This window comes from Typopeltis vanoorti, chromosome 13 (genome assembly GCF_054136105.1).
Source record: "Typopeltis vanoorti isolate ZY-2024b chromosome 13, IOZ_Tvanoo_1.0, whole genome shotgun sequence".
NCBI classification, from domain to species: Eukaryota; Metazoa; Arthropoda; class Arachnida; order Uropygi; family Thelyphonidae; genus Typopeltis; species Typopeltis vanoorti.
The window spans coordinates 14,314,591-14,338,994 of record NC_143561.1 but is presented as its reverse complement, the minus strand read 5'-3'; the positions used below and the strand labels follow the sequence as shown (position 1 = coordinate 14,338,994).

The window sequence follows — 24,404 nt, the reverse complement described above, 5'->3', positions numbered from 1 at the left end:
TAAAGTGGTGTGATATTGGGGAAGAACAATAGATCATCCCTTGAAGCTGTATAAGGAGTGTGAGCAGGGGAGGGAAAAGCAGGTTTTTTTGCACTTGAGAGTTGTGAGTGATTGAAATGCATTGCCTGAGAATGTATCTGCAAAGAATTTGAATGTGTTTAAGGCAAAGTATGATGAACTGTATATCACTAAAGGGACCTAGATGGGTGTGACTCCATGGATCTTAGAATAATAACAAAACTAAGGTAGAAATATTCCTTAATATTTATTGAACATTACACCATTCAAATCCAAAAAATTCATCAGACTCAATATTGAAAGAATCAATTGCGTTAAAAAAATTTCGTTTGCCATTTCTTCAGCTTCATAATCATTCACTGGACACCACTGCATTCCCTTGTGCTTTAATGAAACCATTTCTAACACAGTTTTCACTTACAGCAGCCCAACTTTCTACAATCCACGTAACTATATCTTTATATGACGTTCTTTTCATCTGCCCTGTTTTATTATATTCATGGATGCCATTCATCATCCAGTCTTTCCACTTAGCCTGCAAATTGTCTTTGAATGGTTTATTTACTGCAAGATCAAGGGCTTGGAGTTTTTTGTTAAACCACCTGGAATGACTGCCAATTTGGAATACATACAATTGTTTTAACTTCTGCTGTCATGTGTGCCCTACACGAATCCAACACTGACAAAGATTTTGGGTTGAAAAATGACATTTTTCTCTTTTGCCACACATTCTCCAACAAAAGTTTCATAACCTTGGCATTTATCCAACCTTTATCATTATAGTAACAATATCTTTGGAATTGCAACCTTTTGGAACAGTCTTTCTTTTGAAAATCACCATCAGTGGCAGTTGGGAACCATCTGCAGTTACGCAGAGAACTACAGTAAAGTTAGACCTTTCATGCCCTGTTGTAACAACTGAAACCTCTTTTGCTCCCTTCAGATTCAGAGTCCTAGAACTAGGAATGTCAAAACTTATGGGAACCTCATCCATATTCCCAAAGTGGCAAGCATCAACCCCCACACAAGTTTTCTCTCAGAAACAAACGAAATTTAGCTATTTTTGCTTCCCAGTCACATGGCAAATTTTGTCCAACAGTAGTGAAGGAGTGCACACTTAAATTGTTTCTCTTCGTAAATCCAAAATCCCAAGATGGGTAGGCCTTGAAATTCTTTATATTATCGTTTTGCACAATTCTTTTAGATTCCTGCAGCCCACGGACAGTAGATATTCTCATACCTTTAGCTCTTTCACTAACAACCCAATCGAACAGTTTTTTTTCCTATGGTTGGCCACAAGCACCTTCTAAACCTCATACCATGTTTCCTCATATGTAAACATTTTGGGACTGTTTCGGCCTTTCACCATTCATGAACACTACTTTCTCCAACAGGCGACGTTTAACCAGCTGGCATGAAATTTTGTCATGTTGTACCATTTTGTATTTTGGTTTAAGCCAATAAGAATACAATTTAGTCAGCTAAATCCCAAATTGTGAGCCCATCCTCATTCATTCAGTATCCAGATAGATACCTAACAGGGTGCATCACGAGAAGATGAGGATTGGACATTAGGTCAGAAGCCCTGGTCGGTTCTCAGCATTCCTTTAAAGGCTATGTGGAGGTCTGCTCTCAGTTATACAGCTTTGACCCTTAAGCACCCCTTTATCTTTTCTTTCCTGAATAAACTGAATCTGTCACATTCTATTCTGTTGATAGATCTTTTGTAAGCCAGATCTCACTAATGCCAATGTTTAGTTTTATCTGTCAATGCCAAGAACCCCTTGCCTTTATTCCTTATGATTCTGGCACAAGTGTATACATATGAACATATTACCATGCTGATGAGTTGAATCAAGATTTTTATACATCCCTAACAAGCTATTTTTAATGCATGCATCCACCCAAACATAACTCGTTTTCCTGACAATTGATTCACTCTTTCACTAATAATTTCTCCAAGTGTCGGATACCAAGACCATTCAGGTGCAGTTTCCCCATCATTCTTCCTATCTTAGGGCTCTACAGCCCAAATTGGAGCTTTCACCTTATGAATTTTGTTGCCTTCATCCCAGTCTGTCCAAAACTTATCCCCAATTTGGACATTGTAGTATGATATTGCTTTGACTAATGATGTCTATCCATCTTGTTCTAGGTTTTCCTTTGGGTCTTTTACAAATAATTTTACTATTGAAAGTATCCTTATGAAAATCATTTTCCATAAGAAAAACATGTCCTGCTCATTGCAGCTTTATGAACTTGATTAGACTTCATAAAGAATCCAATATAACTCTTGTATCTGATGCTGTAGAGATTTGGGTATTTTTAAGGATTTTCTTTTCAAAAGGTGAAATCAAATACTCCACTCTTGCCATAAATATCCACATCCATGTTTCACATCCATAGGCAACAACTGGATAAATTATTAATTTATATATTTTTACTTTAATCTTCTAATGAATACCTTTTTTTTTTTTGTGAACTGAGTACCCATGAGAGAAAATGGAAAGTCTGATTACCTCCTTTATTCAATTCTGAACTTCCATCTCATTTGTTTGGCTAGTGATCATTACTCCTAAATATTTAAATTGTTCCACTTTTTCATTTTCAAGGTTTACAATTTTCACTTGTATTAATTAACATTTTGCCTGGTATTAATCATTATCTTATTTTTTTGTTGTTTTTGTTTAATTTTTAGTCCTATCTCTTATGCTGATTTTTCTAGTTGAATGAATCTGTTTTGGGTCTTCACATGATGTCAGTGTCATTTGCATATGCTACAATCTGCATTAATTTGTTTGTTCATGTCTTTAGTATCTATTGGCAATTATGTGACATCTCCAAGGAGTTCAGGAACTCATCGTGGGAGGGCACTACATACATCTGACAGTCTTTACTAAATTCTCCCACTACACACAACTACCATCAACACTATCACTAATTGTGTATTTTTGTCTGTGAATTACCTGGGTTCTGATGGCAGATTTTCTGTATTCAGGATATAAAATCAGTTTCTGGGAGAAAAACCCCTGCTATCTCTGTATGGGAGAAAAACCCCTGCTATTGCTTAACTCGCCTAACAGTTGAGAAAACCCATGGAAAGATCCCTCTCATCACGACAAGAATCAAACTCCAGCCTTTTTCAATCAAAGGGCATAATGTACCACTGTTCCAATTATGCTATGGAGGTGCTATTATTGAATGATGTATGTCAAAGACAAATTTAAAAAATATTGGAGCTAGAACATCTTGTTTCTCCTCTTTAATCTCTTAAGATTTCTTTTCAATCCTTTATTGGAAAGAAATCTATTAAATCACTTTATATTTTAACCTATTTCTGAATTTTGCATTTTTAACCTCGTCTTGCTAGCTTATCTGGTATTCCAAAATGTATAATCTCAATTTTCCTTGTTAATATCATATGCTTTTTGTAAATAAAATTTGAATATTTATATCAAATTCCCATAAGTTCTGTAATGACTTATGTATCTGATCAATTGTGGATTTGCCTTTCTTGAAACCTCCTTAGTAGATACCAGTTATCTTCTCCATAAATGGTTTAATCTGTTCTTCAAAATACAGGTAAAAAATATTTTGTGCTATACATAATACCTCTAATTTCTACAGACCATTTTATCATTCTTATAGATCAGGCTCTTTCTCCATTCTTTTGGTGTTTTCTCTATGTACTATACATTTTGCCCAATCTACTTATTTGCAACCACTCTCCATCTCAACTTATGGCATACCATAGTCACAAACTTCATCTTTCTCTTTTATCTTTTTACATCTCACTCAACTCTCTCCTGCTGGAAATGCACTTTAATTCCTCGCACATCCAGTGTGAGAAATTAAAGTTTACTACACCTCTGATTGTGGAATTGCCATATATCACCATATCCTTTTCAACTGTTTGCTTTCTTGATCCTTCTTTCACTTCATGTTTTCTATTTGACAAGTCTTTTCTATAATAAATTTAATTTAATCCTTTATCGAAGTGTGAGCAAACAAAGTTTGCACCTGAAAGTATCTTCAGGACTAGGGTAAGGTAGTACAACACCGGGAAACTCATTGCAAAGGTGGAGCAAGCTAACTGAAGATACTTTCTGGCACTAACTTTTGTTTGCTCACACTTGGATAAAGGATTAAACTAAATTTATTATAGTCTAACCAAGTGAAAAATAAACTTTCAACATCTTTCTCTAAATCCAGAGTAATTTAATAAAAAGGTGGCACACCTTTTGGCAACTCCTATAGATAAAGATGACCTTGCTATTGCTTCTGCCTGGCTCCCACTGAAGAGACCTCAATAAAGGTCGAAACTAGTCTGGGTAGTGGCCCTTCCCTTAATGCATAACATTATACATATCTGCAAGGAGATGTGTTTTGCATTATGGGAGATCCTGAGATAGGAGTGATGTTAGCTTGCTCCACCTTTGCAACGAGTTGCCTGGTGTTGTACTACCTGGGGTAAGGTAGTACAACACCGGTCCTGAAGATAATTTCAGGCGCAAACTTTGTTTGCTCACACTCGGATAAAGGATTAAACTAAATTTATTATAGTCTAACCAAGTGAAAAATAAACTTTCAAAAGTCTTTTCTAGTCTTACCTCATTTAGTGATGTGCTAAACTTTGCTTTATTCCCTATTTCTTTATCTCCTTTTTCACACTTGTCTTTCAACCACTATCATGATTGGGCATTCGAATACCTTCATTCTTGTGTGAATCTCACTTGATTGTAATAAATTGAGAAGGCAGATAGAGGCAATACCTTGTCATTGCTACCTATCATTTTATTTGCTCCTTTCTTTGAATTTCTACTTCCATTCAACATTTCATGCTCCTCAGTCTACCTAATTATTACATTTTTTGGCAAATTCTAGCACAGTATTTCCAGTAAATTTACATTTGTTGATGCATGCATTCTTCGCACGTCAAACTTAAGGGAATGTGTCATGTCTTATGCTCTTTATCAGTATATATATATATAAATAACTTTGTAATAAACAATCAACTATGCACAATATTACTCAGAATATTACTCAGAATAATTATTAATAAAAACAATTCTAAATATTAAAATCTGTTTGTATCAAGTTCTTGTTACAGACATTGCCAGCTGCACCCTATCTAGCATGTATATATCTATCTGTATAAGTGGAATTTAGATTTATATAGAGTAAGTAACTGTTCAGCAGAGAACTACTGCCTTCAGAGAAAAAGGATGTCAAGTTTTTTTGGAAACGAAGCATGCTATAGAAGTGATTGTACCAGGAAAAGTTTGCAGTAAGTCAGTCCAAGAAGAAAGATTTGATCTTGACTGTTGAGGAGCAAAGCTGGCTGACATGTGAGGATCAGTTAATTGAATTTCAGATAAATGGTAGATTATTGCATATTGGTTTTGATGGTTTTAAATATTTGGTCACTTTTTTCTTGAATGATATAGTAGATCTCATAAAAGAAATAAAAGGGAGTGAGTTCTCAATAGATATTTATATTAATGGATTTAAAATTACTACTGTTTTTTCATTAATGTATGTCTTAATTTCCCAGATTTAATCAAGATATGGAGACTGTTGACAAAGAAGTCCCAGCTAACTTCAATCACTGGTTGGTAGTAGCAGTCTGGGTACCAGCAGCATTTATTGCTATAGCATGGATATCACCATTAATCTTTGTTGCATTTGTTCCTTTTGTTGCTGTGTATTATGCAATACAGGTTAGATTTAGAAAAATCGTACATAATTTTTAGAATTTAGAACTAATATGGAAGTTAACATGCTTGCACTAGGCTGTTTTGCACATGTCCCACTTCCTGTGGGAATTCTTCACTGTACATGTCCCTTGCACATCTGGCAAATGCATTTTATACTTTCCCCATATACATGTTAGTCGCAATTTTTTTGTATAATTTTGTGTAAAATTAAAATCTGAACTGTCTTAATTTTGAAAATCTCAAATGCAATTTGAATAGATTTCAAGTTGTTTGCATGCATGCATATATATATATATATATATATATTTATTTATTTATTTATTTGGAAAATTAACTTTACATAATTTGCTTTCTTCATTCAGTGAGTGCATTATAAACAGGTATTCCTACATTTTCTCTAATTAAAAATTTGAAAGAGAATGTTAGTGCCACCAATAATTAGTAATATTGTAAATCATTATTGGTGGTGTTTTTTAACTGTAATAGAGTGTTTAATTGTTAATCTTATTAGGCAATTTTGTTTAAAAAGCATATGTCACCTATGTGTAAAACAGTAGCCAAGACTTTCATATTGAATGATTTCAATATGATGGATTTAGTTAAATAGTTAGCAGTGCAAAAGTGAGTAGTGTCAGAAATATTTTTTGATCAAATGCATATCTACATTGTCACCAACATTCTATTCTAACATGCATCCCTTGCTCTCTCCTCTGCAATATTTTCCTTCTTGCTCTCTTTCTCTCACTTATCTGCCTTCCACTCATCTTGCTATCCATTGCTCCTGTACTCTTGACTTTTTTCCATTCCTTCTTTCCCTGATTTGTCCACTCCCTCTTCTCTCATTCCAATAACTTTCTTTCACACTTAGTCTTGCATCAGTTAGCCTTTCAGGTCTTTTGTTCTTTCCTTTCACATGAGTCAACTCACTTTTCTTACCCTCCACTTCCTTAAGAAGGGGTATATACAGAACTACAGGCAATTATAACAAGCTTCAGAGTGAACTTGCAGTCATCCCATGGCAGAACATATTGCAGGGGAAAGATGCTAGCAGTGCATGGGATAAAATCAGCAGGTATCTGAGGTGACTGACCATGGGGACACAATATCAGATTGTGTCCCCATGGTCAGGAAGACAAACAAAGTAGGCATTAGTTGAATGAGCAGTAGTATCAAGCTTGATCTGCAAAAAAAAAAAAAAAATGTTATGGAGAATTTACAAGGAGAAAGGCGATCAGTACACCCATGAGCAGTACAAGGGTGTACTCAAGCTAAAAAGGTTACCAGCATACTAAGAAAAGCTAAATCAGATTATGAGAAGACCTTAGCCAAGAAGATCAAGGGTAATCCCAAAGAGTTCTTCCGCTATGTGGCAAGTAAAAGGAAGAGTGACTTCGGAAGGATAACTTTAGTGGGTGCTGATGGTATTGAGGTGACAAATTCAGATGTAATAGTAGAGTTGCTGAGTGATCATCACATTTGAAAAGTATCACCCAAGTGAGGATATCTCTGTACCTGTAGCAATAACTAATGTGAGAATTGAAGTTAAGAAATCAGAAGCACTTAGTATATTGCAGAATTTAAATGCAAACACTGCTGTAGGTTTAAATGGAATATCAGCTCTCGGGTGTTGTGTGAATGTGCAAAGGAATTGTCAATGCCTCTTACTCGGTTATTTAACTTATGTTTGAACTCAAGTATGGTCCCTAGGGAGTGAAAGGAAGGCAAAGTAGTTCCTTTGCATAAAGATGGCTCTAAATCTGTGGTAGTTAATTACAGACCAATCGCCATCTCGGGAATGGTGGTGAAGGTATTGGAAAAGTTGGTTAAAGACAAAATTCAAATCAGGTTTTGATACTCTATAGGGCCAACATGGTTTTGTTAAAGGTCGATCCTGCCTTAGTAATCTATTTACTTTTTATAATAGAATGACATCTGAGTTGGACAAAGGAAATGACTACACAGTGATACCTCTGGATTTTTCTAAGGCTTTTGACAGAATACCCCATGAAATACTGTTGCGCAAATTGGAGCAGATGGGGAATGGATATTAAACTGGTGATATGATAAGAGAATGGCTCATGGAAAGATACCAGAAAGTAGTGTATGGAGGAGCAGAGTCCAGGATGAGGCAGGTGACCAGTGGTGTGGCTCTGTGCTTTGGCCATTGTTGTTTAATTTGTACATAAATGATATAGGAAATGGCTTGAGGGGAGATATTCAGTTGTTTGCTGATAATGCAAAATTGGATAGCTCACTAAATAATCGAGCTGATGTTGAGAGTTTGCAGGATGATTTAAATAAGCTGGCAAAATGCGCAAAGGGTAATGGATGTCAGTTCAATGTGGAAAAGTGTCAAGTTATGCATTTTGGGATTAAAAGATTACCAGCTGTGTACTAAATTGATGGAATGGTACTCCAAGAGATTGATGAGGCTAGGGACTTGGGGGGGGGGGGGGGATAGGGAGATGAAGTTCAGGGAACACATTGCTAAGGTGTCCAAGATTACACATAGTATTATGTGGTTATTGAGGAACATGCTAACATCCAGAGATATAGGTTATTATTCCCCTTTATGATGTGTTGATACTTCAACATTTGGATTACTGTGCTTGGGTCTGATCACCTGGATTCCTTGGAGATGAGGAGGTTGTGGAGAGGATTCAGAGGAGAGTGACTGAGTTGGTGAGTGATGTAAAAAAAAATGCTCCCTACATTGATAGATTGAGAGTTTGTGGATTGCAGAGGTTAGTTGATAGGTGGAGAAGAGAGGATATGATAGAAACATTTAAATTGCTAAAAGGTTTTATTAGATTGATGCAGGGGAAATGTTTCAGCTGTGTGATAGTGATGGAAGAACATGAGTTCATCCCTGGAAATTAAGGAAAAGTCTGGTTAACAAGGGTGTGAGAACGAGGCTTCATGCCTGGAGGGTGGTGAATGAGTGGAATTCATTGCCTGACTCAGTTGAGTTTTTCGTCTGTAAATGAATTCAAGAAGAGATATGATATTGTTTTGCTAGTTTGGGTCTCCTGCAAAGGAAGTAAGTAGATTATTCACATGGAGTAGAGGGAAATGAGTTGAAAGCAGGGGCGAATGCCGGTCTTGAAATTCATGCTTGCTCTTGTTATCATTCAGGAAGTGAGAGGTGGGATTGAAGTCTGATTAGTGGAATAATCTAATCTACTATTCTTGACTTTCCATAATGATGGAAGCAGATATATTTCTTGTAGTAGACCATGCTTTGGACACCCCCTTCAGGATTAGATGGAAGAAAACCAGCATGCTATATGCAAGTTGTTACAATTTGGAGTGTATAATGGCTGCGAAACTCCTAATCTCCATCAATATGGTTGCATTAAACTGCTAAAAATTTGAGTCATCCCAATATCAGTCTAAAAACTGCCAGCTTCTAATATACATTAGGTGCCAAATTAGTGCTTAAGGTCTTGTCTGCTACAATTTGAATTTTCTCCTGTATTCATTGATTTATGTATTGAAGTAAATTTTAATAAATTTCAAACCAGCATCTGAAGATTCTAGTTTGAAATTCAGCCAAAGTATTAGGTTAATATCCACGACGAGTGACTGCATGCAGGTCAGATAATATCTTCATGGTTTTTTGTGTTGTAATATCATTAAAAAAAATAATCTCATATTAAACCCCGAACTCATTCAGTGTTAACATTCACAATTCTCCAGCAATGCATTCAACCAGGAGCGAATTCTCCATGCTTGGTGCGCAAGCTCATTACCTGCGAAAAGTAATATTTATTTGTTAATAAATGCATGCATTTATAAGCATTCCATTTAGGCTTTTATTTTTGTAGACAGAAGACGTCTTGAGCTTGCACGGCAATAATTGAGCTTTGCGTGGTGTATCGAAGGCCGATGCTTGTTCATGTAATCAAGCTACCTTGGCTTCCAGGTCTTCGCTGCAGCACTGATTTCATGCGTGTGCATAGCCATTTCTGCTTCCTCCACGTCGTCTCACTGTGTTGCTTAAGCACAGGCCATACACAGTCAAAGTATCTCTAGCCAGTGAGCTTCAGCCAGCCTTTACAAATGTGATCGATATTTAAGTGAACTGCTTTGTGTGGGACTGTATATGTAAACTGCTGCAGTTATTAGTTTTCTATTAATTTTGAGGTACTAAGATGGATACTGGACAGTCATTAGAAGTGTGTCATCGACATTTATTAAGAAATCTCTTTTCCTGGAGGTGTGTTCAGGAGAAAAGAGATATTGTAAAGAACGGAATGTCACTGCCAGATTTAAAAACTCATCAAAAGGAAAAAAACAATGTTTGATCATTCAGTGAGGGTCAGTACAAGAATACCCACTGGTTAGCGTGATCAAAGAAATTGAATAATCTGTTTTGTTGGCCTTGTCTTCTGTTTTCTGGTGATAATGGGATGTGGTGCAAAAATGGTTTTAGCAACTTAAACACTTTGACATGGTCTATTACCAGGCATGAAAAATCTGCCAACCATATTAGCTGTTTTCTTCAATTAAACAGCTTCAGAAGAACAAGAATTGATCACCAGCTTGATGAACAGAAATGTGATAATGAAAAGGCGGAAAAAAATGCAAAATTCTGAAACACTTAATAGATGTTGTCCATTGCTTATCAAAGCAAGAGCTACCATTTCGTGGTCATGAAGAGTCTCTGATGTCTGCAAACAGAAAAAAATTATGTACAACTACTTGATCTAATAAGTCAGTATGATCCTCTTTTGGCAACTCATTTGAAGGAGTCCTCTATTTTTAGAGGTATATCTTCAGCCATTCAGAATGACTTGATTGCTGCAATTACCTCAGTAGTTATGGAGGTAATAAAGAAAGATCGAGCAAATGGACTTTGTGGCACTAATTATGGATGAAACTTCTGACATCATAAACAAGTCTCAGCTTTCGACTGTTCTTCATTACACTGATGGCAACAATGAAGTTCATGAAAGATTTCTGGGTTTCATTGATGTTAGCTGAGATCGCTCTGCTGCATCACTTTCGAACACATAAGTGCAGTTCTGAAGGAGTACAAGTGTGAGAAAATACTCGTGGTGCAGACATATGATGGTGCCACTGTCTTAGCCGGTTAAGTGAGTGGTTTAAACAAATGGATCCAAGAACAGTATCTGCACATGACTTTCATGCATTGTTACAGCCATTTGCTGAATTTAACACTACAGCAATCTGCTTCTTCCAACATCAGAGTGTACAGTGTTTTTTCAAACTATGTTGGATCTGGTTTCTTCTCTAAGTCTACATAGAGGACAGCTGCTCATAAGAACTTTTTTGAAAGGAAATTGCCCACTGCAACGCCAACAAGATGGAACTTCGCTTCACGTATTGTGAACACTGAAAGAGAATTATGGTATGATAGAGGCATTCTTTCAACACATTTAGGATACTCCAGATGACTGGGACAGTTTTGATAACTCAAGGTTTTTTTAACTTTCTTACATAAGTTTAACACTAGATTTCTACTGGTAATATTTTCAAAGATTTTCTCATTTTCTGATGTCTTTAAAATTTTGCAAACCAAATCTCTAGATATAAGGTATTGTGCCAAAACAATTGAAGAATTCTCTTTAAATATTCAGACTTTGAGAGAGGAAGGTTTAACGAGTATTTATGACAATGTTAAACGCGATATTAATGTTTGTGAAGAGGAACCAAGTCATAAGAGACATCATGTGTGTTATGACTCGGAAGAGTTGAGATTTAAGCTTCTTTTCAATGAAATCCTGGACAACATCATGTTACAAATTCGAGAGCACTTCAAATTTATTGCAAATTTTCAGTTCTTTTCTCTCCTTAATTGTGGGATTTTTTTTATTTTTGAAAACTACAAAAATAAATTCCCAGATAGTGATGTAACATATCTGCAAAAAAGCCTATGGATCATTATTCGATATAGTTTGCTTAAAGGCCGAACTAAGTGTAATGTATACATCATCTGAATTCAAAGACAGAAGCATTTCAGATTTAATGAATTTCATGTGCACCAATAAAGTGTACTTGGGTATGCCTGAGGTTTTCGAACAAACTCAAAGTTGGTAGTAAGTATTCCTGCCACGACATCCTCAGTGGAACGCTCATTTTTGGCTTTAAGGTGCATTAATACATATGCATGTCAACCCAAGGACAAGAAAGACTGTCATCGTTAGCTCTTTTATCTAGTGAGAAAATGTTGCTTGGGAAAATTAAGTTACAACCAACTTTTTATGACTATGTTATTGACCAGTTCATAAAGAAGAACCATAGGGTAGAATTTGTATTCAAGTAGGTCAGTTAAATTGAAAAAGATAGAATATCATTTGTAAAATGTTGTATTTGTATGATTAAATGTACATAAATTTTTAAATGTATAGTTTTAAATGGTCAGTAATTCATTATTCTGCTAATTAGACTTCAATCACAACTCTCACTTCCTGAATGATAACAAGAGCAAGCTTGAATTTCAAGACCAGCATTCGCTCCTGCTTTCAACTCATTTCCCTCTACTCCGTGTGAATAATCTATTTGCTTTCTTTCACTACACCCTTCCTTATATAATTTACAGGGTAGGTTATTGGTCTTTCCATCTCATTTTCCACTATACAGTATACATTCTGTATTAATCATTTAAAATTTCCTCAATTTAAATGTCTATCATACACATCTTTTCCTTTGTTCACAAAACACTGTAATCTACATTTTCTCAACTACTCTCCATGACTAGCACTATAACAAACCACACTTTTTTGGAAGGTACATTATTGCAGAGTAGGATGATTTGTAGCGCAATACTACCACATTAGGTGGATTTGTGGCTTCTTGTTGAATGCTAATATAGTCAGTAAGAATAAAATACAAACTAAAGTGAAGAAATAAAACTGAGAATGTTTAATTCTTTAATGATGTAAAATTTTAACTATTCAGTTGATTGATCTTAGAAATATTGAACAAGATTCAATATGATGTAATTTTTTTTTTCCAATCCTAGAAAGTGTTCGTTACTGCTTCCCAACAGCTGAAACATCTCTTGTCTGAATCTACTTCCCCACTTTATACAGACTTCACTGAAACCCTTTTAGGCATATCTATTATCCGAACCTTCAAAGCCAAGAAATACTTCTTAACATCTTTTCAAGAAAGAGTAAATGATAATCTAAATTCTTACTTCATACTAATGTCAGCTAGCCGGTAGGTAATTTTATTTATTATAAGAGATAAATTTAGCCATTTATAATTGTGATACTCCTAAAAGTAAATGCTTGCTGATCTGGTTTAAATTGGTTAGATTAATTAGTGATTAAGTCACTAAAATTGGTTATCGAGGGGGGGGGGGGGGTAAATTTCTCAGAAAAGATTACCAGGTAAGATTCTATTCTTGGGATACTAATGCTCATTTTTATTGGTTGGATATTTGATGTGATATAAGAAATCTTTTTGTTGATGCAAGTTGTGCTATTTTCATTTCCGAATGTGCAACATGTCAAGGAATAGCAGCTTAATGCTTTCAGTATTTTCAGGAGTACAATATAAAATGTGATAAGCATACAAGCAACACAAACTAAATGGAACTTAGTAGATTAAACTTGAATCTTAGCTATGAAGAGCAGCCTATATAGGAATTAGTAGAGATCTCAGATTGTAATAAGTCAGGATACTTTTTGGAAAGGAGTTTAATACCATATTTAAATTAAGAATAATCTCATCTAGCCAACTCTTTTGTAAGAAGCCTACAAAAAGACAGTAAAAACTGTCTTGGAGTGAAAGTAGTATTACTGTAGCTCTCATCACCAGTGAATGTAACCAAAAAAAAATGGATATCTTCAGAGCCTGTTCTGGTTGTATTCCTTTAGATGACAATCATACTACTCTCAGATTAAAACAAAAGGATTACTCATGATGGGTCTTCTGAATTTACTGAAAACAATGATTTATTTTAGTGAAATTTAGTTATTTTATTTCCTCCTCCAGTTTGAATTACCAAAAATCCACAACTGTAATAATCCTAAAGTACTTAGATGTTCCTGATTTTCCCCCCTCCTGCAGATTATTCAAAAAATTAGCAAATGTTTTCTCTCCTTACTAGCCATACCTTTCTTTAATTAGTTTTAAGGTTTCTATCAGAAATTTAATTTTGTAATTCTGATATTATAGTCAGTTTTAGCATTAGTTCTCTCTTCACCAATATCCCTTTGACACCTTTAACAGTTGAACTCCCCTCTGCCTGACATCACGGATCATTGCTTCTCCCCCATTTCTTTACTTCTCTTGAAGTAAAGAAATAGGGAGGGGAGTTCATCTGTGTCAGATGTTCATCATCTGATAATGAGGATGATGAACATCTTCATTATCAGACCTCCATGCATTTGAGACTAGTCATAGATGGTCCATGCTCACACATATCATGTACCTACAAAAAACTATTCCTCAATCCATTCTCACTTTCAATTAATTTGAAAAAACCCAGGTTTTTTCAAATTAATTCTTCCACATTGCCTAAGCCTCCCCCCCACCCACTTCCCTGTCAACACCATAACAGCAGAACTATGCACACCGCAGAAAGAAGACAGGCAACAATATCCAAGAAAAGATATGTGCGAATTTTCTTCTATTATGCTACATATATTTGTCTCTAAAATACATCTACAGTGTCCTAAGAATTGAGTAAAAAGCCAATGACATTAAAATAAAAAAAAAGGGGGCACTCCTATACAAAAGCAGGCAAGATAGCCGTTTATACAATAGAACCATAACATCCTTACTTCTACACATCAGTGGCCTTCACATTGTTGCCATAATCAGCAGTGCTATCCTCACAATTTTAGAATGGTGTCCCTGAAATTTCAGATACTTATCCACCATCACCACTAGAACCTTTCTCCCCAAACTCCTGAGATATTTCCATCAGTTATGTACCTTGCATTTTCCATCTTTGCTTCCTGAGTTTTAAAACCTTACACATTAAACTGGTAAACTCATTCATTTGATCATTTGCCCACTCTATTCCAGTTCTTTTGCAAAGCCATATCTGTTGTATTCCTCAGTTCTTCCCAAAGTTGCATCATTTGCAAACGTCACATCGCCATTCAAACATTTCCAAATATCGGGAGGGAAAAAAAGTTAATTAAAAAAAAAAAATTTGCATCAAAATTAACAATACATCAGTGTGGAATAAACAAGTACAGGTACCCCTCATATAAAGCGGTACTTATACAACACGGTTTTGATATAAGACGCTCTACAAACTGTAGTAACCCTTTATCTTTTCATATATTTTTCAACATGCAACCTTAAAAATCAAATTCATTAAATTTGCATCTGCCCATATCATGCATGTAGTTATAAGTAGCGAATTTATATTAGGGGAAATACCCTTTAGCATGCATGTATGTTATTACCGTACAAAGTATTTATTGTTGAAAGTTGTCTTAGTTTTCTGCCAGGAAAGCGCATTAAAAATCATAAGTGTTAATCTCAAGCTGAACATTTATTTTATGTAAAATAATTATTTTTATAGTAATGGCCACTTAGCATGCTTTTGCGTGTTTGTTAATAGGGATAAATCCACCTACTGTAAACTGCCAAGGTAACCGTTGAACAAGACTGAAAATACATTCAGTTTCGATCAGCATATGAGACTCAACTTTCAAACTTCATAAGTACTCAGATCTCTTCAATAGTGAATTAATTGATGGGGAAATAGATTTAAATGAGGAGGAACTGGTACAATTAATAGATGACTTTGAACCAAATAGCAGGGAAAGATTCTGATTATGATGAATCCGTTAGAGAATTCAGTTTAAAGAAATTAGCAATAGGATTGGACTTGGCAAGAAAGTTATTTTATGAATAATGATCTCTCAATGGAGCACTCTGGAAAATTCACGAGACAATTGGATATTTGTTTAGGTCCATATTATGAACTTAATAAAAAAAATTGCAGCATAGTGGTAAGCTAGGTCTTATTACTGACTTCTTAATAACTAAAGCAGCCAAAGTATGCAATGAGAATTATATTAATGATGTCCAAGAGATTTCAAGTGATGACAATGTCCGACCACTCGTAAATAAAGAACATCTACAAAATGTTAGTTTTGAAGAGTGATGACGATCAAAATATACACTTTATTTTACCTAAAACATTTATGTATTATTTGCAATGAAGTTTACATACAGTTTATAATTTTATATTATGTATTTGTTTCATAGTTTGTTTTCTTAACTTACATTAATTACCTGAATTAAATATTTTTGTTGGATATGTCATTGTTTATATAATCTTAACAAAAAAAAAAAAAACTATTTCGGAACCTAACCCTACTTTTTCTATGTGAGTCTCACATAACGCGATTTATATAACAGCATTTTTGGGGAACCTAACATCCACGTTATACGAGGGTTACCTGTAGTTCAAAGAGACAGGAATGCCAGGTGTATACAAAAATCAGTTGACACCATTGAAACTGTTACATGCTAGAGGAATAATTTTTTAAAAAAAAAAAAAATTCTAATATTTACATAAGATGTGAATCAACCAAACATCTTTTTTTTGGGGGGGGAGCAATTATTCAAATTAGGCTAGTGTAAAAAGCTTTACAACTTTGAAGCAAAGTTCATATTTAAAACTGCTAAGAAGAGTAGCCTTATTTTAAAGAATACTGTGTTTGGTATTGGCTTTGAGATTTAATTTCTTCAGTGTAGTATTCATCAGCCATTTACTGTCCATTGCTAAACAAAGCCCACACACACACACACACACACACACACACACACACACACACACACACAGTCCTCCATTCATTCCTATCTTGAGCCTTTCTATGCCACTGAGTTCCTGCCATCTGTTTTAATCTCATTCTTCCACAATCCTTGGTCTTCTTTAATTCTTTCCATCTCTAGGATACCATTCTGATATCAACTTCCTTTCTTCTTGCAATATGACCTGCCCATTGCCATTTAGATCTTTTAATGCAGTGATTCTTAACTGGGGGGAACTGCAGAAAATTATAGAACATATCTAGTTTTTAAAATTTTCAAATCTCTAAAATTATTTTTTGCTTTTTATTTTACTTTGTTTCAAACTTGTATTGTTTTGTATTAGTAATCTGAATTATGTAGTTTAATTCAGTAGTTTCTTTTGTGGAGACACCAAGTCTTTCGCTGCTGGTAACACAGAGTCGATCCATATGATAACTGCGAAAATACAAATTTATCACCAACAGAGGACACTCTGCTGGAATTGAAGGTTTTAAGTCTGATCTCTGTTTTCAAGAAGAAAAGTTTGGTCCAATTTTAGATACATATCCAGAGGGAATATCTGCACCTGTTTACCATCACCATTCAAAACTTGTTGCATTTTGTTTCTACATGTTTGTGTGAAAAGGGATTTTCCACAATGGCAAATATTAAAATGAAATAGACTTCAAATAGACTCCTGCATGTGAATAGCATTGACACAATTGAAGTAAGAATAGACAAATCAGTAGTGATCGACAACAGAAATCTTATTAAAATACATTTAAATAAAGTTTATTTCTGTTTTCTGATTTTTGTTATTATAATCGGTAAAACCACTATTTAAAAAAAAAAAAAGTTTATTATGTTACTCCAAACTAGAGAGCCACCAAAATATTTCAGGATACTTATGGGGCCATGACTAAAAGGTTAAGAACCACTGTTTTAATGGCTGTTATGTCTCTCACCCTAGTCTGAGCTCTGATCCAAGTATTACACTTTCTATATAGAATGGTAATACTAAATCTTTTTATTTTCCTCTGGATAGTCCTCAACTTGTTGGTCAATTTTTTAGTCATTCCATATTTCACTTTTATATGACTGGAAGTATACAACTGTAAATTTTTTTCTTTTAAAGCAGATTGGAATGTTTCCTTTGAGTGCTTCATAACATTTCCAAAGGCTATCAACCAAGTTGAATTCTACATATAATTTATTCTTTGCAGTTGCCCTCTCCTGTAATAATCTTTTGTCCTAGGTAAACATAGAAAACTGATATAGTAACTTCCCGGTGTTCCATTTGTATGGCTTTTTGGTAATATATTATACATTTTTGTTTTGTCCTTGTTTATATTTAATCCAATCTTTTTACTTTCTGTAATCAATTCAGTGATCATTTTAATTTTAGTCATTTATGAAATGTTAGGTGTGCTGCAACTCCTTGTTGAATTATGTGGAATAGTTCTTATTACCCAAGACTCCTCATGGAGTCAGTCTCATCTGGGAGGTTCTTTTATTATACACACAGCTCATCATACTGTGCTTTAAACATGCTCAAATTCTCTGCAGACACCACAATCTTAGGCAAGGCATTCCAATCATTCACAACTCTGCATGAAAAAAAGTGGCTTCTCGTTCCCCTACTCACACCTCTTTATACAGTTTCCAGGGATGACCTCTGGTTCTCCCCTGATCTCCCACTATTTTCTGTAGAACCTCTCCAGTATTGATCTTATAACAACCCCTTACTAACTTGTAGGTCTCTATCATAACCGACCTTGTTGCTCCAGGAACGGGAAATGAATACCGGAAGATGAGATAGGAGAGAACAAAGAAAAAAATATGAATGAGAAAATAATAGTTGATAGTGTAGAAGGCGTGAGTGACTGAAAGTTTAGAAGATAGTTTTGTTTGGGAGAGTGAATTTCGATTAACAGTGACTGACCTGCAGAGGGAGATAGAGGAGGCGAAATGTCTTGGGAGAAGTATGAAAGATGAGATTAGGAGAATGGAAGAAATAAATGCAAAGCAAATCAGAGTAGGGGAGAGAGTTTGGGGAATGAGAGGAGAGAATGGAATTGGATGTGAGAATGGAAACAGTAGGGGGGGGGAGAGAGAGAGAGAGAGAGAGAGAGAGAGAGAGGTATGGGAGTACTAGAAGAGGGGAGAATGGAAACAGTAGGGGGGAAAGAGTATGGGAGTATTAGAAGAGGGGAGAATGGAAACAGTAGGGGGGAGAGAGTATTATGGGAGTACTAGAAGAGGGGAGAATGGAAACAGTAGGGGGGAGAGAGTATTATGGGAGTACTAGAAGAGGGGAGAATGGAAACAGTAGGGGGGAGAGAGTATTATGGGAGTACTAGAAGAGGGGAGAATGGAAACAGTAGGGGGGAGAGAGTATTATGGGAGTACTAGAAGAGGGGAGAATGGAAACAGTAGGGGGGAGAGAGTATTATGGGAGTACTAGAAGAGGGGAGAATGGAAACAGTAGGGGGGAGAGAGTATTATGGGAGTACTAGAAGAGGGGAGAATGGAAACAGTAGGGGGGAGAGAGTATTATGGGAGTACTAGAAGAGGGGAGAATGGAAACAGTAGGGGGGAGAGAGTATTATGGGAGTACTAGAAGAGGGGAGAATGGAAACAGTAGGGGGGAGAGAGTATTATGGGAGTACTAGAAGAGGGGAGAATGGAAACAGTAGGGGGGAGAGAGTATTATGGGAGTACTAGAAGAGGGGAGAATGGAAACAGTAGGGGGGAGAGAGTATTATGGGAGTACTAGAAGAGGGGAGAATGGAAACAGTAGGGGGGAGAGAGTATTATGGGAGTACTAGAAGAGGGGAGAATGGAAACAGTAGGGGGGAGAGAGTATTATGGGAGTACTAGAAGAGGGGAGAATGGAAACAGTAGGGGGGAGAGAGTATTATGGGAGTACTAGAAGAGGGGAGAATGGAAACAGTAGGGGGGGAGAGAGTATTATGGGAGTACTAGAAGAGGGGAGAATGGAAACAGTAGGGGGGAGAGAGTATTATGGGAGTACTAGAAGAGGGGAGAATGGAAACAGTAGGGGGGAGAGAGTATTATGGGAGTACTAGAAGAGGGGAGAATGGAAACAGTAGGGGGGAGAGAGTATTATGGGAGTACTAGAAGAGGGGAGAATGGAAACAGTAGGGGGGAGAGAGTATTATGGGAGTACTAGAAGAGGGGAGAATGGAAACAGTAGGGGGGAGAGGGGTATGGGAGTACTAGAAGAGGGGAGAATGGAAACAGTAGGGGGGAGAGGGGTATGGGAGCACTAGAAGAGGGGAGAATGGAAACAGTAGGGGGGAGAGGGGTATGGGAGCACTAGAAGAGGGGAGAATGGAAACAGTGGGGGGAGAGGGGTTTGGGAGCACTAGAAGAGGGGAGAATGGAAACAGTGGGGGGAGAGGGGTTTGGGAGCACTAGAAGAGAGGAGAATGGAAACAGTGGGGGAGAGGGGTTTGGGAGCACTAGAAGAGGGGAGAATGGAAACAGTGGGGGGGAGAGGGGTTTGGGAGCACTAGAAGAGGGGAGAATGGAAACAGTGGGGGGGAGAGGGGTAGGGGAGCACTAGAAGAGGGGAGAATGGAAACAGTGGGGGGGAGAGGGGTAGGGGAGCACTAGAAGAGGGGAGAATGGAAACAGTGGGGGGAGAGGGGTAGGGGAGCACTAGAAGAGGGGAGGATGAAAACAGTGGGGGGGAGAGGGGTAGGGGAGCACTAGAAGAGGGGAGGATGGAAACAGTGGGGGGAGAGGGGGGTAGGGGAGCACTAGAAGAGGGGAGGATGGAAACAGTGGGGGGAGAGTGAATGGTAAGAGGTATAATGTATGGGGGACTCAATGATCCGTGGTGTTCAAGATAGGATGCGTGAGGAGTATTCGCCATGGAGGAACAATAGAAAGCGTGGTTTTGGCAGTTAAGAGAGGTTAAAAGGTGGATGAGATGATTGTGATGGTGGGAACAAATGACTTGAGTGGTGGTGTAAATAGGGCAGCGAGAGATGAGATTCTTGCTTGAGGTGGTAAGAAAGAAGACACAGAGTAAAGATTGTGTGTGTGTGTTGCCTAGGTATGATAATGACGAATTGAGCAGAAGAGCAGTAATATTGAATGACATAACTAGAATGTGTGACAAGAGAGGACTGGAATATGTGGATGCTTGGAGTGCATTTGAGGACAGAGGAATTGTATGCAAGTGACTGCTTACATTTGAATCAGGAAGGACATAGGCATCTGGAGAGATTGCTGTTCTGAACAAGTCAGTGTGTCCCAGGGAGGATGGTAGCAGGGGTGGCCTCTTGTGGGAAGGGGGAACGACATCAGCTAACGCTGAACCCAGTGGAGTCTATAGGGAATAATGCTGGGTATAGAAACGATGGCATTTATATGCTTTATACTAATGCCAGGAGTATCCAGAATAAGGGAGAAGAATTGGTGGCGCAGATAGCATCAACCTGGCCAAAAATTATTCGGATCACTGAGATGTGGTTGACAGAAGAGGATATAATAACAGGAATAAAAGTTGCTGGGTACAGCATTTTTTGGCAGGATAGGAAGGAAAAGCATGGTGGTGGAATACTGCTTATGATAAGTGAAGACCTATGTCCTCTAAAAGTGGAGACTTTGGATGGCAGTGGCACTAATGATTTTGAAAGCATATGGTGTGAGGTAAAGGTGGGCAAGATGGGATATTTAGTGGGGTGTTGCTACAAACCCAGGAGTACAGAGGGTAGGGACCAGGAAATGTTTAGACAGTTGAGTTTGGCAAGTGCAAGAAGAATGATTGTAATGGGAGATTTTAACTACAGTAGTATAAATTGGGGAGAGGAAGATGCATGAAGCAATAAGGAAATGGAATTTCTAGAATTCTTGAGGGACAAATGTCTTAGGCAGCATGTAATAGAGGGAACAAGAGGTTTGGATTTGGTTATAGCATCAGAAGAGTTGATAATAACTGAGATGACATCTCTACCACCAGTTGGAGAGAGTGACCATATGGTTTTGACTTGGAAAATGAATAGACATGCAGGAGTATCAAAGAGACAGGAACGTATGTGGAATAAGGCGAGTGATTATAATAGTCTAAGACGTCTTGGAGAAGTTTCATGGAGGGAGGAATTGGAAGGCCAGGATATCATTAGTGCGTGGGAAATTGTAAAAGAATATTTGTTAGCAGCAATGGTAAGTTGTATACCACGAGTGAGGAAGAGGACACAATTTGGAATAAAGTGGATGACAAACAATATTAAACAGGAATTGCATGTGAGAAAGAGGTTATAGAAGAGATATAAGGACAAGTGAAGAGAAGATGCATGAAGAGTATAAGACACAGGCCAGAAGAGTGACTAGTATGGTAAGGAAGAAGAAACTGGAATATGAGAAGAGATTGGCCCTAAGATCCAAAAAAAATCCTAGGGAATTTTTTAGATATATGGCCAGTAGGAGGAGAAATGACTGTGGAAGAATGATATTGTGGGATAAAAATGGGAATAGAATGACTGATGCAGAGGAATTGTTCAATGAACACTTTATTGGAGTATTTCATCCTGGAGGAGTCAGTTTTAATGCTAGAGGGATTGGACAGGTTCAAGGTTTAGAGGTAGAGGAGGGGAGTGTGTTTCAAATATTGAGTACTCTGGATGTCAGTAAAGTTGTGGGACTGGATGGTATTTCACCACTGAGTTTTGAGAGAATGTGCTAGGGAACTGACAGTGCCTTTTGACCTGGCTTTTCAATGAAAGTCTGACTGCAGGAAAGGTATACCCATGGAATGGAAGGAAGGTAAGATAGTGCCATTGCATAAGGGCAGTAACAGACTGGAAGTGTCTAAATATAGGCCAGTTTGTGTGTAATCAGTAGTTAGTAAGATCTTGGAGAAAGTAGTGATGGATATACAGCATGGGGCAGATGAGGATAATGTTATCTGTGAGAGTCAACATGGATTTGTGAAGGGGTGGTCTTGTTTTAGCAATATGCTAATCTTTTATGATAGTTACAAGAGCATTAGATGAGGGAAAGGCATATACTGCCATTTTTTTTTTTGCCTTAGAGAAGGCATTTGACAGGGTGCCACATGATAAGATGATATTTAAATTGCAGCACATGGGTCTGGATGTCAGATGGTCAACTGGATTCAGGATTGGCTGTCCGATAGGTATCAGTTGTATATGGTGGTGAAGTTTCAACGAAGCAGAGGGTTACAAGTGGGGTCCCACAGGGCTCAGTACTGGGACCTATATTGTTTAACCTTTATATCAATGACATTGTCAGTGGATTGCAAGGGGATATTCAGTTGTTTGCAGATGATGTGAAGCTGGGAAGGAATTAGTAATAGTGCAGATGCGGCACCCCTGAAAAGGATTTGAATAAGCTAGATAGATGGGCAAATGAATGAGGGTGTCGGTTTAATGCAGCAAAATGTAAGGTCTTGAGGTTTGGAAAACATCGATGGGACACTGCATACTCTATGGGAGAGGAGTTATACTGGATGAAGTAGAGGAGACGAGATCTGGGATTGATTGATAGAAACCTGAAATTTAGGGGACATATTGCAAAGGTGGTGAAGGTAACACAGAGGATTGCTGCAATAATGAGGAGGATGCTCACCTGTAGAGATAAAAATGCCATCATTCTGTTATATAAGACCCTGATCAGACCACACTTGGACTATTGTTCTCAGACTTGGTCCCCAGGATTTGAAGAGGATTAATTGACTGTGGAAAGGCTATAGAGACAGATAACAAACATGGTTTCAGGACTGTACAATGATAGTTATGAGGATCGGCTGAGGGAATGTGGACTGCAGAGTTTGGTGGATTGAAGGAGAGATGATATGATTGAGACTTAAACTGTTGAGAGGTTGCTATAGGGTTGACACTGGGAAGTTCTTTTGCTTGGTTGAATAGCAGGAAGGCATGATGACAAGAGGCTATTCCTGGAAGTTATGAAAGGAAACTGTGAGCAAGAGGGTGAGGAGTAGTTTCTTTGCATGGAGGGTGGTTGAACCATGGAATGTTATTGCCTGATGGAGTGATGAGAGCGAGAATAGTCAGTTTAAGGAGTGGTATGATAGAGTTTGTCTTAGGGGGACCTCCCCTCGATGAGTCTTGATAGACTTTGTGTTTCTTAGGAAGGACCTCCCACGATCTTTTGACTCCATGGAGGTCTGAATAATAATTACAATATACATTAATAGAAAAATATTACAAAGGTGCAACAGAGGTAGAAATTATTACAAGCTAAATGTGTTTGCTGCAATTGGTCTGCATTTGAATGTCAGTGTGAAGATATACAAATTGAGAAGAAGGAAGGTGTAGCCAGTCAGGAAAACAAACTGGATGGTGGTACTGTGAGTCTAAAGATACCAGTATTGATGAGATAAATGTAGGAAGACAAGGATGCAGACTGTCTGTCTTGCTAGAATACTAAACAAATGGCTCAATTGGGAAAGAATTGTGAGGAAGGAAGGGCAACCGGGGGAAAGTTGATATGCATTATGCATCAACGCAAGCGATATTTGGAATAAGGGTGTAGAGTTTGTGGCCTTGATACAGTTCAGTCTGCAGATCACTCACGTACACCAATGTATTCATGGGAATGGAATGATGATTAAAGCATTTTTTTGAAAACACAAAAGATAAGAGGAGATGGGTATTACTGATTTCTGAAGAGATGTCCATGCTATATGGAATTTGAAAGAAGTGGTAGTGGTATGGCTTAGAGTCCATTTAAGTTTTTAGGTAACATGAATTTTGGATATTGCTACAGGACTCTGCATCAATGACAGGAAACATTTTAGATGTTATTCTGAAACGTTTGATAAATAAGGCTGGTGAGTAGTAGAATAATGATAGGTGACAAACTATGAATGCATTGATGGGAAGGAAGAAATCTCTGAATAAGGTGATCATATCCTCGAGC

The 24,404-nt window shown here is 37.2% G+C and overlaps 1 protein-coding gene across 3 annotated transcripts in view; it reads left to right on the top strand.

Annotated features, from left to right (window-relative positions):
* Positions 1–24,404, top strand: part of LOC150099944 (multidrug resistance-associated protein 1-like) — a 491,400-nt gene that overhangs the window by 392,233 nt on the left and 74,763 nt on the right. For all 3 annotated transcript variants that reach the window (XM_090403119.1, XM_090403117.1, XM_090403118.1), the window contains 2 exons: positions 5,573–5,738; positions 12,724–12,923. In XM_090403119.1, the coding sequence (XP_090259245.1) occupies positions 5,573–5,738; positions 12,724–12,923 (366 nt within the window). The remainder of the gene's footprint in view (positions 1–5,572; positions 5,739–12,723; positions 12,924–24,404) is intronic.